The sequence below is a fragment of the Bos indicus genome, chromosome 6 (genome assembly GCF_029378745.1).
Source record: "Bos indicus isolate NIAB-ARS_2022 breed Sahiwal x Tharparkar chromosome 6, NIAB-ARS_B.indTharparkar_mat_pri_1.0, whole genome shotgun sequence".
NCBI classification, from domain to species: domain Eukaryota; kingdom Metazoa; phylum Chordata; class Mammalia; order Artiodactyla; family Bovidae; genus Bos; species Bos indicus.
The window spans coordinates 38080446-38097014 of NC_091765.1; the positions used below are offsets into that span (position 1 = coordinate 38080446).

A 16569-nucleotide genomic window follows, 5' to 3' on the forward strand; every position below is an offset into this window, starting at 1 on the left:
TTTCCTCTAGTCAAAATTATTTTAATTTCTAATTCATTTTAGATTCTTCCTGGAATAATAAATGTTCATCCTGTAGTAAGAAATTTGGCTGTACTGTGTTTGGGATGCTGTGGACTGCAGAATCAGGATTTTGCAAGTAAACACTTTGTATTACTCTTGCAGGTAAGATTTATCACGTGATTAAAATCTTGATTATACTTACTGAAATAAATACTCAATATGTCTGAATGTGCTAGTATTATAAGTTTAATCTATTCCAGGGCTTATTGATGTTGATGATGATGGATGACTTTTAGGAACTCAGTTTTTAATCTTTTGATTTTTCTGTTATTAAAATCTTTTGTAGAGGATGAAATGTCAATTATTTAAGGTTATTTTAAAATTAATCATACAGCAAATTATATTGAGTGCATATAATATGCCCTGCATTATTCTAACTTAGGAAAAAATAAAATAGGTAATGAAAAACACAAGATAAAAGTTTCAGAGGAAATACACAGTGGAAAATAAACAGTAAATAGTATGTCAGGTGGAAAAAAAGCAGAGGAAGGAAATCAAGACTGGGAATAGGGAGTGGGAGTAGTTTGATCCAGAAAGACATCACTAATAAGTCGAAATTTGGGCCATTACCAGAGAGGAGTGAGAATGAACTGTGTAGATCTGGGTTAAGAAGTTTCCAAAGAGAGGGAAGAGCAGTGCGGGGGCCCTGCAGTACGACTTTGCTTTACATGTTCAAGGAGCAGGACCTCATATGGCTAGGGCAGACTGAGCAAACGGAAGAATAGTAGAAGAAAGAGTTTGTAGGTAGCTGACATCCATGTCTTTAGGGATGTCTAGCAATGGCACCCCACTCCAGTACCCTTGCCTGGAAAATCCCATGGACGGAGGAGCCTGGTAGGCTGCAGTCCATGGGGTCGCTAGGAGTCGGACACGACTGAGCGACTTCCCTTTCACTTTTCACTTTCATGCATTGGAGAGGGAAATGGCAACCCACTCCAGTGTTCTTGCCTGGAGAATCCCAGGGACGGGGGAGCCTGGTGGGCTGCCGTCTCTGGGGTCACACAGAGTCAGACACAACTGAAGCGACTTAGCAACAGCAACAGTCTATAAAGCGGAGAAGGCAATGGCACCCCACTCCAGTACTCTTGCCTGGAGAATCCCATGGATGGAGGAGCCTGGTGGGCTGCAGTCCATGGGGTCGCTAAGAGTCGGACACGACTGAGTGACTTCGCTTTCACTTTTCACTTTCATGCATTGGAGAAGGAAATGGCAACCCACTCCAGTGTTCTTGCCTGGAGAATCCCAGGGACGGAGGAGCCTGGTGGGCTGCCATCTATGGGTCGCACAGAGTCGGACACGACTGACGTGACTTAGCAGCAGGAGCAGCAGTCTGTAAAAATGTAGCTTCACAGTGAATGAGATGGGAAGGAATTAGAAGATTTTGAGTAGAGGATTTTTATGCTCTGACTGGGTGTAGTGATAGTTAGACCATGGATTGGCAAACCTTTTCTATAAAGGTCTAGAGAGTAAATATTGTAGACTTTGCAGGGCGTATGGTCTGTCTGAACTCTTGCCCTGCTGTGGTGGTTGAAAACATCCACAGGTGAGATATATTATTAGGTGTAGTTGTAGATCAATAAAACTTACATTTATAGAATCCAAAATTTAAATTTCATATAATTTTAGCACATAATGAGATACTAGTTTTTAACCATTTAAAAATGTACGGTTTTATTCTTAACTTAGACTCTGTTTAAAAACAGGCAGCAAACTGGATTTGGTCCATGAGTCATAGTTTGCAGATCCCTAGTAGTAATTACAGGGATACAAGTATGGGAGCAGGGGTACTCATAAGGCATTGTAATAGTCTAGGAAAGAGATATTGATGACCTGGACCAGTGTTAGGATTTTTGGGGTCATGGGAAGTGATGGTAGTTTGAGTTTGAAGGACAATGTCTGTAGAATTTGCTGATGAATCTGATGTGGCATGTGAGAAAAAGAAGTGGAAGGAAACAGGAATTTGGCCAGAATAGGTGGAGAGATGGAGTTACCCTTTCCTGTGATAAGGAAAACAGAATAACAGATTTTATGGCAGGTAAATGAGATAAGGAGTTCAATTTTAGACATGGTAAGTTTGAAATTGGAGGTACAGTTCGCTTTAGTTCAGTCGCTCAGTTGTGTCCGACTCTTTGCGACCCCATGAATCACAGCACTCCAGACCTTCCTGTCCATCACATACAAGTGGGTGTATATTGGATAGACATTTGTATGTGGGTTTGGAGCTAGAAGACAGGCCCAGACTGAGCACATGGATCTGGGAGTCTTTATTCTATAATAACTTTATTCTTTATTCTCTGATGCCTAGAGTTTGGATGTTACCTGACAAATGCATGTAGTTTGAGAAGAGATTTCAACTTGATAGTTCTCTAGGGCTCAGACAACATTTAAGGTAAGGGAGATGAGGAGCTAGTTAAGACCAAGGTGAAGTAGATAGTTAGGGAAAAGTGTGATGTCCTAGAAAGCAAGTGAAGATGATATTTTAATGAGGCCAAGATGACCCAACTGTCTAATGCTTGTGACAGGTTGGTACGACTTCATGGTTGAGCATTTTTGGCAAGTAAGGCAGTGTTTGGTGACTTTCATGAAAGTAGTTTATGTGAAGGTCAAAGTCTATTGGAGTGATCCAAAGAGAGAATTATTGAGTGGAGGGTTTTTGTCTCCAGTCCTTCTCAGAAGGATTGGAGATAGCCAGTGTAGACTATTCTTTCAAGATTTTACTTTGTTAGGAGTAACAGAGAAATGGAGGGGTAACAAGAGAGGATATGGGGTAAAAAAAGTTTTTTTGGTTTGAATTTTTTTTAAGATGGAGAAAATTAAAGCCTGTTTTGTACCCTAATGAGAATGACCCATGTGAAATGAAAACAGTGAAAATATAGGGAAGAGAGGGTGCTCAGCTGCTTGAGCGCTATTGAGTAGACAAGAAGGGATTAAGTCTAGTGTATCAGTGGAATGCATTTGACTTTTTAGCTCCTTTGGACATCTGTTTTTAACATTTGGGCCTAGCTTTACTTGGAAAATATACTTCCCTCCATCTCTTGTCAAATGTAGTGGGATAAAAAAGCTGCAAGGAAATTTTGATCTTGGAAATTCAACTATTGATTGGGTTGAGTCTTAAATAAAATAATCTTCCTAAAACTGATAATCCTTGTTGTCACATGTTATTTTCAAGTTAACACGAAAAGTGCTCCCATTTACCTGTTGGCAAGCAATATGTACAAAAATACCTTGCAGCTTTTTTATTCCACTACATTTGACAACACCAAGTGCTACATGAATCACACTGTCCTTTTGTGACAATGTGGGGAGATGGAGGGAAGTGTATTTTCCAAGTAAAGCTAGGTCCAAATGAAACTTCCTTTAATGTTGCATATTATATTGCCAAGAAAAAGAAAGCATATACAGTTAGGGAGGACGTGGGTAAGTCTTGTGTTCTGGAACTGGTCAAACTGTTTGTGACTTGTATCAAAGGAAAAAAATTTGAAACCATACTTTTTTTTAAAAGATAGTTCTCAGGAATTTCAGTGTTTGGTTATATTTTCCTTTTTTGGAATACTTTGGATCTAATCAGTTCATTTAATGTGCAAGGATTAAATTCCTAATGTTGCTTTGTTTATATTTATCATCCCATGCTCGTTATCAGAGTAAAATTTCTATTATGTGAGATTCTTTTGGAAACTTGGAATGTCATGTATTATCTTTAAAATGGTGTACAGTTTTTTTCAAACTGGGAGAAAGATTTTGTACTTTGTCCAGATGAATCATTTATAGCACTTAGCCATATATCTGGTTTTGCTCCAAGATGTAAAATAAATCTCCCATTACTATTTAAATCAGCAGGTATTGGCACTAGTGATTCTACTAGTAATACTAAAAGGAGTCCCATCTACTATTGTGAATTTTATTGGCTTTATAGATGCCCAGGAAATAAAATCCTACATTTTCAAAGAGATTTTGTTGAGAAATTAAATGAGTAAGTTCTCAACTTCAATTTCCTGGCTTTGTAGAGGAAGGGTAGTTAAGTGTAGATTGACCCCTGCTAAGTGTTGATTGAAGCTGCTAAGTCGCTTCAGTCGTGTCCGACTCTGTGTGACCCCATAGACGGCAGCCCACCAGGCTCCCCGACCCCTGGGATTTTCCAGGCAAGAACACTGGAGTGGGTTGCCATTTCCTTCTCCAATGCAGGAAAGTGAAAAGTGAAAGTGAAGTTGCTCAGTCATGTCCGACTCTTCATGACACCGTGGACTGCAGCCTACCAGGCTCCTCTGCCCGTGGGATTTTCCAGAGTATGGAGTGGGGTGCCATTGCCTTCTCCAAGATTGACCCCTAGTCATTACTTTTTTTTTTAAGTGGAAGAAAAATCTTATTTGATAGTGAATGGTTCATTTATGTCTAGCTTACTAAGTACCATGCTTTCTGACTCTAAAAATGAGGTAAAACATTCATCAAGATGCCCTATATACCATTATGAGTACTTCTGAAAATTTACAAGTTGTTTTCAAATTGGAATGCTGATAGAGGAGATTAAAGTTAGACAATTATATAAAATTTCTAGTACTGCAGCAAAAAAAAAATAGCCTAGAACTCTTTCCAAAGGTATAGTCATGCACTTGACTTTTAAATTTGAAATGTGAATTTTGATCTTTTTAATTTTTGTTGATATAACATCAATAATATGGAGAAGGAAATGGCAACCCAGCTCTAGTATTCTTGCCTGGAGAATACCATGGACAGAGGAGCCTAAGGGGCTACAGTCCATGGGGTCACAAGGAGTAGGGCACAATTGAGTGACTAACAGTGTGACAACAACATGAATAATAAGTGTTTTGGTCATTTTAGAAGAAATGTAATATGAATTTAATGCTTAAGAGTGTCCTGGAGCACTAGGAAGTTATTTAATACTAAACTTAGCCCCCATTTGACAGAGCTATAGGAGCGCTGTTTACTCCTGTATAATTTTCTGTAGTGAAAAGAATTGCCAAAATCAAGTTCCTGTGAAAAATAAATGAATGTTCCCTATCCAAGACCATTTCATAATTTTACCTTAATATCAAATCAAAATAGTTAATAGTAGCCTTGTCGTGGAATTAAAATTGACCTTTTTTTTTTAACTTTTAACTTTGATCTCTGAACTTTTTTCAGGGACTGGCTATTAATGTTTGTCTGAAAAATAACAGTATAATTTTTTGTACATTAAAAATGTGAGTGATATCAGATACAAATGCAGTAAAATATATTGTATATGAAATTTTGCCTATGTTTTGAATGTTATTCTGGGGTGGACTTTTATTAGATCTTCAAAGGGATTTGCGATCAAAAGAATTTAACCACAGCAGATTCAGTTGTTTATAAAGGTATTTTCAGAGCTATCATTGGAAGATTTTAGATTAAGGGAAAAGAGCTGTATTTTGGTAAAGTAAGAAATCTTTTTTTTTTTTTTAAATCAAGTTTGACTAGCAGAAACTGATTTAAGAAATATATCCACACTTGTTAGAAAGGCAGAAGAGGGAAATTACTTAATTTTAAACTCTTTCTTTAAAAAATATCCAATTTTGAGAGCTATTGCTAGCCAGTAAAGGACTGAAAAGGGCAAGGAAAGCCAAGATGCTGTTGAGAGAGTAGTGTGTTTAAAATTTGTAGAGAATGGTCATGACAGTACATTCTTAGAAATAAGCATTTGGATTTGGCAAATTTGCAAGTCTTGCCATAAGAAAATGTAATAGATTTATCTTGAAATCAAGTTTTGTAATTTTGAGCCATTTTTCTCCATTCATTTGACAAACCTGCTGGTGATTTTTTTCTTTTTCATTCTATGGGCTAAGCTGTATAGCTTATCAATCAATCAAGCATATCAATGACCAAAATTTAAGTACATTAGAGAACATACTAATAGTAAATTTCTTCATAGTAGAAACATTCAACTCTTTTTTTTTATGGCTTTTTTAAAATTTAGTTTATAGGAATTCAGTTTTCTTAACTTAGGGTACTCATACAAACTGCTGGGTTTTGTGATTTATTTCCTTTTATAAAGGAGTCCAATTCAATGAAAACTGAATTGATGATTAATGAAATATGAATTTATTGCACTAATAAAAAAATTTGTCTTTAATGAAGCTTGATAGCTTAGAGGAATACTGATATTCTAGTAAATGCTTTTCATTAGTTAGGATGTAATATTTTTGTCTTTATAGATGGCCCTAAACAATTGCAATATAATAGAACAGTTTTTCTAGATCTTGAAAATAATAAAATCATAGTTGAACATATACTCATTGAACATATACTCATACACATTTTTATATATAAAAGGAACAAATAATATAGTTCTGACTCCAGTCAGGAAATTTTTACTGACTGATGAACTTTTTCTGAAAGAAATGTAACTCTTTAAGTGTCATGGTATAAATAACAATAACTTTAGAATAAATTTTAATTAAGTTTTTAAAAATATTATATGTAGACTTGACACTGTTGTTGAAATTAGAGTAAGATATATGTTAATTTTATGTTGTGTAAACAGAATGAAAGTGTACCTAATTTACTTTTGGTGGGGGATGTTGTTTCAATTTAGGTTTTGCAAATTGATGATGTGACAATAAAAATAAGTGCTTTAAAGGCAATCTTTGACCAACTGATGACATTTGGATTTGAACCATTTAAAACTAAAAAAATCAAAGCTACTCAAAAGGAAGGTGCAGAAATAAACTCCAGTGAAGAGCAAGAGTCAAAAGAATCCGAAGAAGAGACAGCTATAGCCAAGAATGTTCTGAAACTACTTTCCGATTTCTTAGATAGCGAGGTAAGAAATAATCATGGCCCTATTAGTGTGCAAGGTCATTTTTAGCATATATATGTTTATGCTCTTTTTAGTTTTTTAAGCTGAAGTTTAAACTTGGCCAGCATTTAAAAAATTTTTGCCTTTTGAATATCATAATTAAATTCTTTCACTTGTAATATACCTAATTTCCCACTATCAAATTACATGTTTAGAGAATTGAAGTGTAAACAAAAATGAAATGACTATTGGGAGGTTGTTGTTTTTCATCTTTTTTCTCTGTCTTATGATCTATGACTTACAACTTTCTTCCCCAGGAGTTTTTTTTTTTTTTCCTATTTTGGCATGGGGATTTTAGTTCTTGACCAGGGATTGAACTCCACCCCCTGCATTGAAAGCACAGAGTCTTAACCACTGGACTGCCAGGGAAGTCCTCCCAAAGAGTCTTAAGAAATAATTTAAAATAGTCTTATATTGAATGGGTACAAGTTCTAAGATATGGTATGGGCTTAGATCTCTTTCCTTAAGGTACTCATTAACTACATTTTTAAAGCATCTATAAACATTTAAATTAAAAATTTTTTAATTTTTATTGAGATGAAATTGACATAACATAGAGTAACAATTTTAGAGTGAACAATTCACTGACATTTAGTGTAGTGCAACCACTGCCTCTACTTTTTAAAACATTTTTATATCCCAAAGGATTAAGTAGTTGCTCCCAGTGTCTCCTCCTACCAGCCTGCAACAACCATCAATTTGCATTTTGTCTCTATGGATATAACTCTTCTGGGTATTTCCTATAAATGGAATCATAAAATATGTGACTTCCTGTCTGCTTTCTTTAACTTAGCTTTTTTTCAAGATTTATCTGTGTTGTGACTTGTGTCACAAGCCTTCTTATGGCAGAATAATATTCTCTTCTATGTATATACCACAGTTTGTTTAGCCATTCATCCACTGAAGGATATTTGGACTGTTTCCACCTTTGGGTGTTGTGAATAGTACTGCTATGAAGATATGTATGGCTGAGTAGCTATTTTTAATTCTTTTCAGTATATTTCTAGAAGTAGGGTTACCAGGTCATATATTAATTCTTCTTTGCTGTTTTAGGATTTTGCTTCTGCTCCTCATCCCAACTAATTGCTTAATATATCCTCAACCTTTCTTTCTCTTTAAAGTTAGAACATTTAAGTTCTCTCAGCAAATTTTAGTAATACTATAGTGTTATCATTTGCCACCATATTTTACATTTGGTCTCGAGAACTTATTCATCTTTTTTTTAAAGGTATAATAGAACTTCTTGTAGCTGAAAATACACCCTTTTACCAACCTCTCTATATTTGCCCCCACCCACCAATCTGTGGTAACTATTATTCATTCTACTATTTCTCTGAGTTTAACTTTTTGAAAGATTTCTACATAAAAGTGATACCAAAAAAGTATTTGTCGGGCTGTTTCACTTAGTATATTGTCCTCGGGGTCTAGTCCTCTTGTTGCAAATGGCAGGATTTCCTTCCTTTTTTATGGCTGAATAATATCTTATATCTTCTCTGTTCATTCACTAATGGACACACAGGTTGTTTCCATATCTTAGCTCTTGTAAATAATGCTACAGTGAACATGGGAGTGCAGGTATGTCTTCAAGATTCTCTTTTCATTTCCTTTCGATGTATACCCAAAAATGGGACTGCTGAATCATATAGTATTTGTGTTTTTACTGTTTTGAAGAATTTCATTCTACTTTGCATAATGACTACACCAGTTTACATTCCCACTAAGACTGCACTTTGGTTCTTTTTTCTTCACATCTTTGCCAAATGTCTTTTTGATAAAACCATTTTAACAGTGTGAGGTGATATCTCATTGTGGTGTGTTTTTTTTTCCCTTAAATTCTTTTTAGGTTTTTGCATTTTGGTTTTTATTCATTTTTGAGTTAATCTTTTGTATATGGTGCAAGGTATGATCAGTTGTCCTGTGGCCACTGCTGAATTTTCCAAATTTGCTGGCATATTGAGTGTAGCACTTTCACAGCATCATCTTTCAGGATTTGAAATAGCTCAACTGGAATTCCATCACCTCCACTAGCTTTGTTCGTAGTGATGCTTTCTAAGGCCCACTTGACTTCACATTCCAGGATGTCTGGCTCTAGGTCAGTGATCACACCATCGTGATTATCTGGGTCGTGAAGATCTTTTTTGTACAGTGTTGTGTATTCTTGCCGCCTCTTCTTAATATCTTCTGCTTCTGTTAGGTCCATACCATTTCTGTCCTTTATCGAGCCCATCTTTGCATGAAATATTCCTTTGGTATCTCTTATTTTCTTGAAGAGATCTCTAGTCTTTCCCATTCTGTTGTTTTCCTCTATTTCTTTGCATTGATCGCTGAGGAAGGCTTTCTTATCTCTTCTTGCTATTCTTTGGAACTCTGCATTCAGATGCTTATATCTTTCCTTTTCTCCTTTGCTTTTCGCTTCTCTTCTTTTCATAACTATTTGTAAGGCCTCCCCAGACAGCCATCACCTGACCTGCCTCTTGAGAAATCTGTATGCAGGTCAGGAAGCAACAGTTAGAACTGGACATGGAACAACAGACTGGTTCCAAATAGGAAAAGGAGTACATCAAGGCTGTATATTGTCACCCTGCTTATTTAACTTATATGCAGAGTACATCATGAGAAACACTGGACTGGAAGAAGCACAAGCTGGAATCAAGATTGCCGGGAGAAATATCAATAACCTCATATATGCAGAGGACACCACCCTTATGGCAGAAAGTGAAAAGGAACTAAAAAGCCTCTTGATGAAAGTGAAAGTGGAGAGTGAAAAAGTTGGCTTAAAGCTCAACATTCAGAAAACAAAGATCATGGCATCCAGTCCCATCACTTCATGGTAAATAGATAAGGAAACAGTGGAAACAGTGTCAGACTTTATTTTTCTGGGCTCCAAAATCACTGCAGATGGTGATTGCAGCCATGAAATTAAAAGACGATTACTCCTTGGAAGGAAAGTTATGACCAACCTAGACAGCATATTCAAAAGCAGAGACATTACTTTGTCAACAAAGGTCCGTCTAGTCAAGGCTATGGTTTTTCCTGTGGTCATGTATGGATGTGAGAGTTGGACTGTGAAGAAGGCTGAGCACCGAAGAATTGATGCTTTTGAACTGTGGTGTTGGAGAAGACTCTTGAGAGTCCCTTGGACTGCAAGGAGATGCAACCAGTCCATTCTGAAGGAGATCAGGCCTGGCATTTCTTTGGAAGGAATGCTAAAGCTGAAACTCCAGTACTTTGGCCACCTCATGTGAAGAGTTGACTCATTGGAAAAGACTCTGATGCTGGGAGGGATTGGGGGCAGGAGGAGAAGGGGACGACAGAGGATGAGATGGCTGGATGGCATCACTGACTTGGTGGACGTGAGTCTGAGTGAACTCCGGGAGTTGGTGATGGACAGGGCGGCCTGGCGTGCTGCGATTCATGGGGTCGCAAAGAGTCGGACACGACTGAGCGACTGAACTGAACTGATGATCAGTTGTTGTTGCTGTTTTTTTTTTTTTTTGCATGAAAGTATTCAGGTTTCTTCTAGCACCATACAGCATGTGGGATCTTAGTTCCCCTGACCAGGGATCAAATCCATGCCCCTGCGTTGGAAGGTGGAGTCTTAACCACTGGATCACCAGGGAAGTCCCTCATTTTACTTTTGTTTTGTGTTTTCCTGGTGAGTAGTGATATTGAGCACCTTTTCATGTGCCTGTCAGCCATTTTTATATCTTTTTTCACAAAAAATGTTTATCAGTACCTCTGCTCATTTTTTAAAAAATTTATTTTTAATTGAAGGATAATTGCCTTACAGTATTGCATTGGTTTCGGCCAAACATCGACATGAATCTGCCAGATATACCCATGTCCCATCCCACTTGAATTTCCCTCCCACCTCTCTCCCTGTCCCACCCCTCTAGATTGTTGCTGAACCCTGATTTGAGTTCCCTGAGTCATACAGCAAATGCCCATTGACTATCTATTTTACATATGATAATGTATGTTTCCATGTTACTCTCACCATACCTCCTACCCTCCCCTTCTCCCCACCTAGCCGTGTCCATAAGTCTGTTCTTAATGTCTCTGTCTCCACTGCTGCTCTGCAAATAGGTTCATCAATGCCATCTTTCTAGATTCCATATATATGCATTAGTATATGATGATTGTTTTTCTCTTTTTGACTTACTTCACTCTGTATAATAGGCTGTAGCTTCATCCACCTCATTAGGACTGACTCAAGAATGTTCCTTTTTATGGCTGAGTAGTATTCCATTATATTTATATATATATATATAGATAGATAGATAGATAGAGAGCACGCATGCGTGTGCGTGTGAGAGCACAGATTCTTTATCCATTCATCTGTCGATGGATATCTAGGTTTCTTCCATGTCCTAGCTATTGTAAATAGAGCTGCAGTAAACTTTGGGTTACATGTGTATTTTTCACTTCTGGTTTCCTCAGGGTTCTGCCTAGTAGTGGGATTGCTGAGTTATATGGTGATTTTATTCCTAGTGTTTTAAGGAGTCTCCATAATTTTCTCCATAGTGACTGTATGAATTGATATTCCCACCAACAGTGCAAGGGGGTTCCCTTTTCTCCACACCCTCTCTAGAATTTATTGTTTGTAGATTTTTTGATGATGTCCATTCTGACCACTATGAGGTAATATCTCATTGTAGTTCTGATTCGCATTTCTCTAATAACGAATGATGTTAAACATCTTTTCATGTATTTGTTAGACCTCTGCATATCTTCTTTGGAGAAATGTCTGTTTAGGTCTTTTGCCCATTTTTTGATTGATTGTTTTGGTTATTGATTTTTATGAGCTGCTTGTATATTTCTGAGATTAATCCTTTGTCAGTTCTTTCATTTACTGTTATTTATTCCCATTCGCGGGTTGTCTTTTCACTTTGTTTATAGTTTCCTTTGCTGTGCAAAAGTTTTTAAATTTAATTAGGTCCTATGTGTTTATTTTTTTAAATTTCCATTACTCTAGTTGGTGGGTCATAGAGGATCTTGCTGTGATTTATGTCATAGAGTGTTCTGCCTGAGTTTTCCTTTAGGAGTTTTATAGTTTGTGGTCTTACATTTGGTCTTACATTTAGGTCTTTAATCCATTTTGAGTCTTATCTTTGTGTATGACCTTAGGAACTGTTCTAATTTCATTTTTTTAAAAGTAGTTGTCCAGTTTTCCCAGCATCACTTACTAAAGAGATTCTCTTTGCCCCATTGTATATTCTTTCCTCCTTTGTCAAAAATAAGGAATCCATAGGTGCATGGGATTACCTCTGGACTCTCCGTCTTGTTCCATTTGTCTGCATTTCTTTTTTTTGTGCCAGTATGGCCTTGATGACTATAGCTTTGTAGTATAATCTGAAGTCAGGAAGGTTGAATCAACGCCCCCTGCAGTAGAAGGTGGAGTCTTAACAACTGGACTTAACTGCCTGGAAGGTGGACCACCAGGGAACAACAATTAATCAAATTTTGGTTTTGCTATTGAGTTGTAGTAGAGTTCTTTATATATAATTTTGGATATTAATCCTTTATCAGATATATAATTTGCAAATATTTTCTCCCATTCCATAGGCTATCTTTTAATTTTATTGATGATTTCCTTTGCTGTGGAGATGATTTTTAGTTTGATATAGTCCCATTTGTTTATTTTTGCTTTTGTTGCCTTTATTAAGGAGCTTACTACCCTCTGTTTTTTCTGTAGTAATTTCATGGTTTCATATGGTAATTTCTTTAATTTTTTGAGGACCTGCCAAACTGTTTTTCATAGCAGCTGAACTACTTTACATTCCCAGTGTACCAACAATGAACAGGGGTTTCATCCTTATCAACACTTGTTATTTTAAACAATTTTATTGTTTGTTATTAAAATTAATACGAGAAAATTGTTATTGAAATTTTTAGCCATTTTAGTAGATTGGATTGGCACCTCACTGTAGTTTTGAATTAAATTACCCTAATGACTAGTGACAGAGAAGGCAATGGCACCCCACTCCAGTACTTCTGCCTGGAAAATCCCATGGACGGAGGAGCCTGGTGGGCTGAAGTCCATGGGGTCGCTAAGAGTCGGACACGACTGAGCGACTTCACTTTCACTTTCACTTTCCTGCATTGGAGAAGGAAATGGCAACCCACTCCAGTGTTCTTGCCTGGAGAATCCCAGGGACGGGGGAGCCTGGTGGGCTGCCGTCTATGGGGTCGCACAGAGTCGGACACGACTGAAGTGACTTAGCAGCAGCAGCAATGACTAGTGATGAGTATCTCCCTGTGCCTTTTGGCTATTTGTATTCCTTGTTTAGAGAAATATCTTTTCAAATCCTTTGCTCATTTTTAAATTGGGCTTTTTACTTTTTTAATAATGTTCTTCGATTTTTATGAAGTTTTAGGTTTCCATGAAGACTAATCTATCTTCTGTTGCTTGTGCTTTTGGTGTTTTGTCTAAGACTGCACTGTCTAATCAGAAGTCATGAAAGTTTATCCTTTTATTTTCTTCAAAAAGTTTTACTCCTTTAGCTTTTGATTTAGATGTATTGGTGCATTTTCAGCTAATATCTCAGTAAATGGTGTGAGGTAGAAGTCCAGTTTCATTTGTTTAACTGGACATCCAGTTGTCTCAGCACCATTAGTTGAAGAGATTATTCTTTTCCTCCTGAATTGTTTTAGCATCATTGTGGAGGATCAGAAAAGTCAATTGATCATCAGTATGTGGGTTTATTTCTGGATTCTCAATTCTTTTTCATTGTCTGTCTATCCTGAGCCAGTACCAAACTCTCTTGATTCATGTAACTTCATAGTAAGTTTTGAAACCAGGGAGTTGAGTTTTCCAACTTCAGCTCATTATTTTCAGTATTGTTTTGGCTATTTGAAGTACCTTGAAGTTCTTATGAATTTGAGGATTGACTTTTCCATTTCCGCAAAAAAGTCTGTTGGAATTTTGATAGTGATTGCATTGAATATATGTAGATTGCATTGGGGCAGTATTGCTATCTTAATGTTTTCCAATCCACTAACTCAAATGTCTTTACTTGTATTTAGGTCGTCTTTGATTTCTTTCAAAACTGTTATGTAGGTGTCTGGGTCCATGTTTTTTACTTCCTTGGTTAAATTTATTCCTATATATTTTATTTTGGATGCTATTGTAAATGGAATTATTTTCTTAATTTCTTTTTTGGATTGTTCATTCATGTTCATAGAAACTCAGCTGTATTTTTGTGTGTGGATTGATTTAATTTTGTATCATGCAACTTTGCTGCATTCATTTGCTAACTCTTTTAGTTTCTCTGTGTGTTTATTTGGCATTTTCTCTCTAAGATCAAGTTATCTGTTAAGAGACAGTTTTAATTCTTCCTTTTCAATTTGAATATCTTTTATTTCTTTTTCTGGTATAATTGTTCTGGCTAGAACTTGCTGTACAGTCTTGAATAGCAGTGGTTAAAAAAGGCATCCTTGTCCTGTTTCTGATCTTAGGGGGAAAGTTTTCAGTCTTTGTTGACTATAATGTGGAATCTTCATAAATGCCCTTTATCATTTTGAAGAAATTCTATTTTTCTCTGAGGTTTTTTCCCCCTAATCATAAAAGCATGTCTAATTTTGTCAAATGGTTTTTCTGTATGAGTTTAAAAGATCATGTGATTTTTTTTTTTTTTAATTTCTATGGTACATTATAATGCTTCATTTTCTTATATTGAACCACCGTTGCATTCTTTGGATAAATCTCACTGAGTTATGTTGTATAATCTTTTTAATATGTTGTTTGGTTTGATTTGCTAGTAATTTGGTAAAGATTTTTTACATTGGTATTCATAAGGGAAATTAATCTATAGTTTCCTTGCATTGTCTTTGTCTGCCTTTGGTGTCAGGGTAATACTGACCTCATAAATTGAGATAGGAATTGTTTTCTCCTGTTTTTTAGGAAGACTTTGAGAAAGATTGCTGTCAGTTCTTTAAATATTTGGTAGAATTTACACATCTAGTCTTAGACTTTTCTTTTGGAGAAGTTTCTGATTTACTCATTCAAGCTATGTATTTTTTATTGGTGTATTCAGATTTTCTATTTAAGGCCCTTTTGGCAATTTGTGTGTTTCTAGGATGTGGTTCATTTCATCTAGGTTGTTTAATTTGTTGATATTCAGTTCTTAGTATTATGTTTATAATCCTACTTTTTATTTCTGTAAGGCCAGTTGTAATGTTCCTGCTTTCATTTCTGATTTTAGTTATTTGCGTCTTTTTTTTTTTTGTCAATGTAACTAAAGGTTTTTCAGGTGTGTTGCTCTTTTCAAAGAAACAACTTCCAGTTTCATTGAGTTTGTTTTTCCCTCTAATTTTCTGTCTCTTTTTTTAGTTCTCTAATATGTAAAGTTAGCTTATTGGTTTTAGATTTTTTTTTTTAACGTAGACATTTACTGCTATAAATTTTCCTCTGAAACTTTGGTGCGTATCAAAAGTTTTTGTGTTTTTTATTTTTATTTATCTAATTAAGCAGTTTCTAATTTTCATTTTGATGACTACTTTGACCTGTTGGTGTGTAAGAAGAGTATATTGTTTAATTTACATACTTGTGAATTTTACAGTTTTCTTTTGTTACGCTTTTCAAGTGTTTTCCATTGTAGTTGGAGAAGATACTTTGTATGTCATTCTTTATGAATTTACTGAGACTTGTTTTGGGTCTAATACAGGCTCTATTCTTGAGAATGTTCCACGTGCTCTTGAGAAGACTGTGTAGTCCACTGTTGTTGGGAGTGTTTTGTATGTTTGGTAGGTTTATGGTGTTAAGTCCTCTACTTCCTTATTGGTCTGTCCAGCTGTTCTATTCATTATGGAAAGCGGCATATTAACATCTTCAGTTATTATTTTCGAGCTGTCTTCTACTTACAGTTCCATCAATGTATTCCAGATATTTTGGGGCTCCGTTTGTTTTATGTTTATAAGTATCTTTTTGATGAGTTGACCTTTTTAAAATTAATATTTAATGTCTTTCCTACTGTAACAATTTTTGACATCACATTTTGACTATAAATTGGTGGAAATAAGTCCTTATTAGTATTTTCTTAAGTTTTTAGTTACTAGCCAAGTAATAAGACTGACTTCTTATTGGGAATTATCCAGTGCTGTGGGTTTGCTGACATTGCGTAGATGGAAAACTATTGAACAGGAAAATTGACTGTAGATGAATGAGTTTTGTTTTTGTTTTTTTTTTTTAATACTGCAGGTTCATTAATCTCTTTCTGGCTTCACTGGATTCTGTGACTTTGATTTTATTTTTGTCACAACCACTAAAAAATTTTGACTTTCTTAATTGTCCTCTGGGCCATATACAAGTTTTCTTTACATGCTTTAAAGACCTGCAGTCCTGTCCCAATTCAAATTCCTGTGTTAGAAATTTTAAAAAGATGAAAGACATGCAGCCTTTGGAATTGGAGACTTAGAGACTTGTGTTCTGGTAACATCTTTGAATCTTCAATAAGGTATTTATTGTCTCTGGCCTGTTTCTTTATCTTTGAAATGGGAAAAATGATGTTTATTCAGGCTGGTTCTTTAATTTAGTCAACTATGGTCTTGAGAGTACAGTGCTGGGTGGAACAAAATCTCTGCCCTCATGGTTGTTTTGAGCCCTAAATGAGTTTGTGTGTGTAAAGAACCTGTCAGTACTCTGGCACTTCTTTTTCTTTTTCTTTTTATATTTTATA

The 16569-nt window shown here is 35.9% G+C and overlaps 1 protein-coding gene across 4 annotated transcripts in view; it reads left to right on the forward strand.

The window, feature by feature from the left end:
* The window catches only part of NCAPG (non-SMC condensin I complex subunit G), a 101059-nt gene that overhangs the window by 75838 nt on the left and 8652 nt on the right, over nucleotides 1-16569 (forward strand). For all 4 annotated transcript variants that reach the window (XM_070791215.1, XM_019962501.2, XM_019962500.2 and 1 more), the window contains exons 13-14: nucleotides 43-162; nucleotides 6629-6856. In XM_070791215.1, coding sequence (XP_070647316.1) covers nucleotides 43-162; nucleotides 6629-6856 — 348 coding nt within the window. The remainder of the gene's footprint in view (nucleotides 1-42; nucleotides 163-6628; nucleotides 6857-16569) is intronic.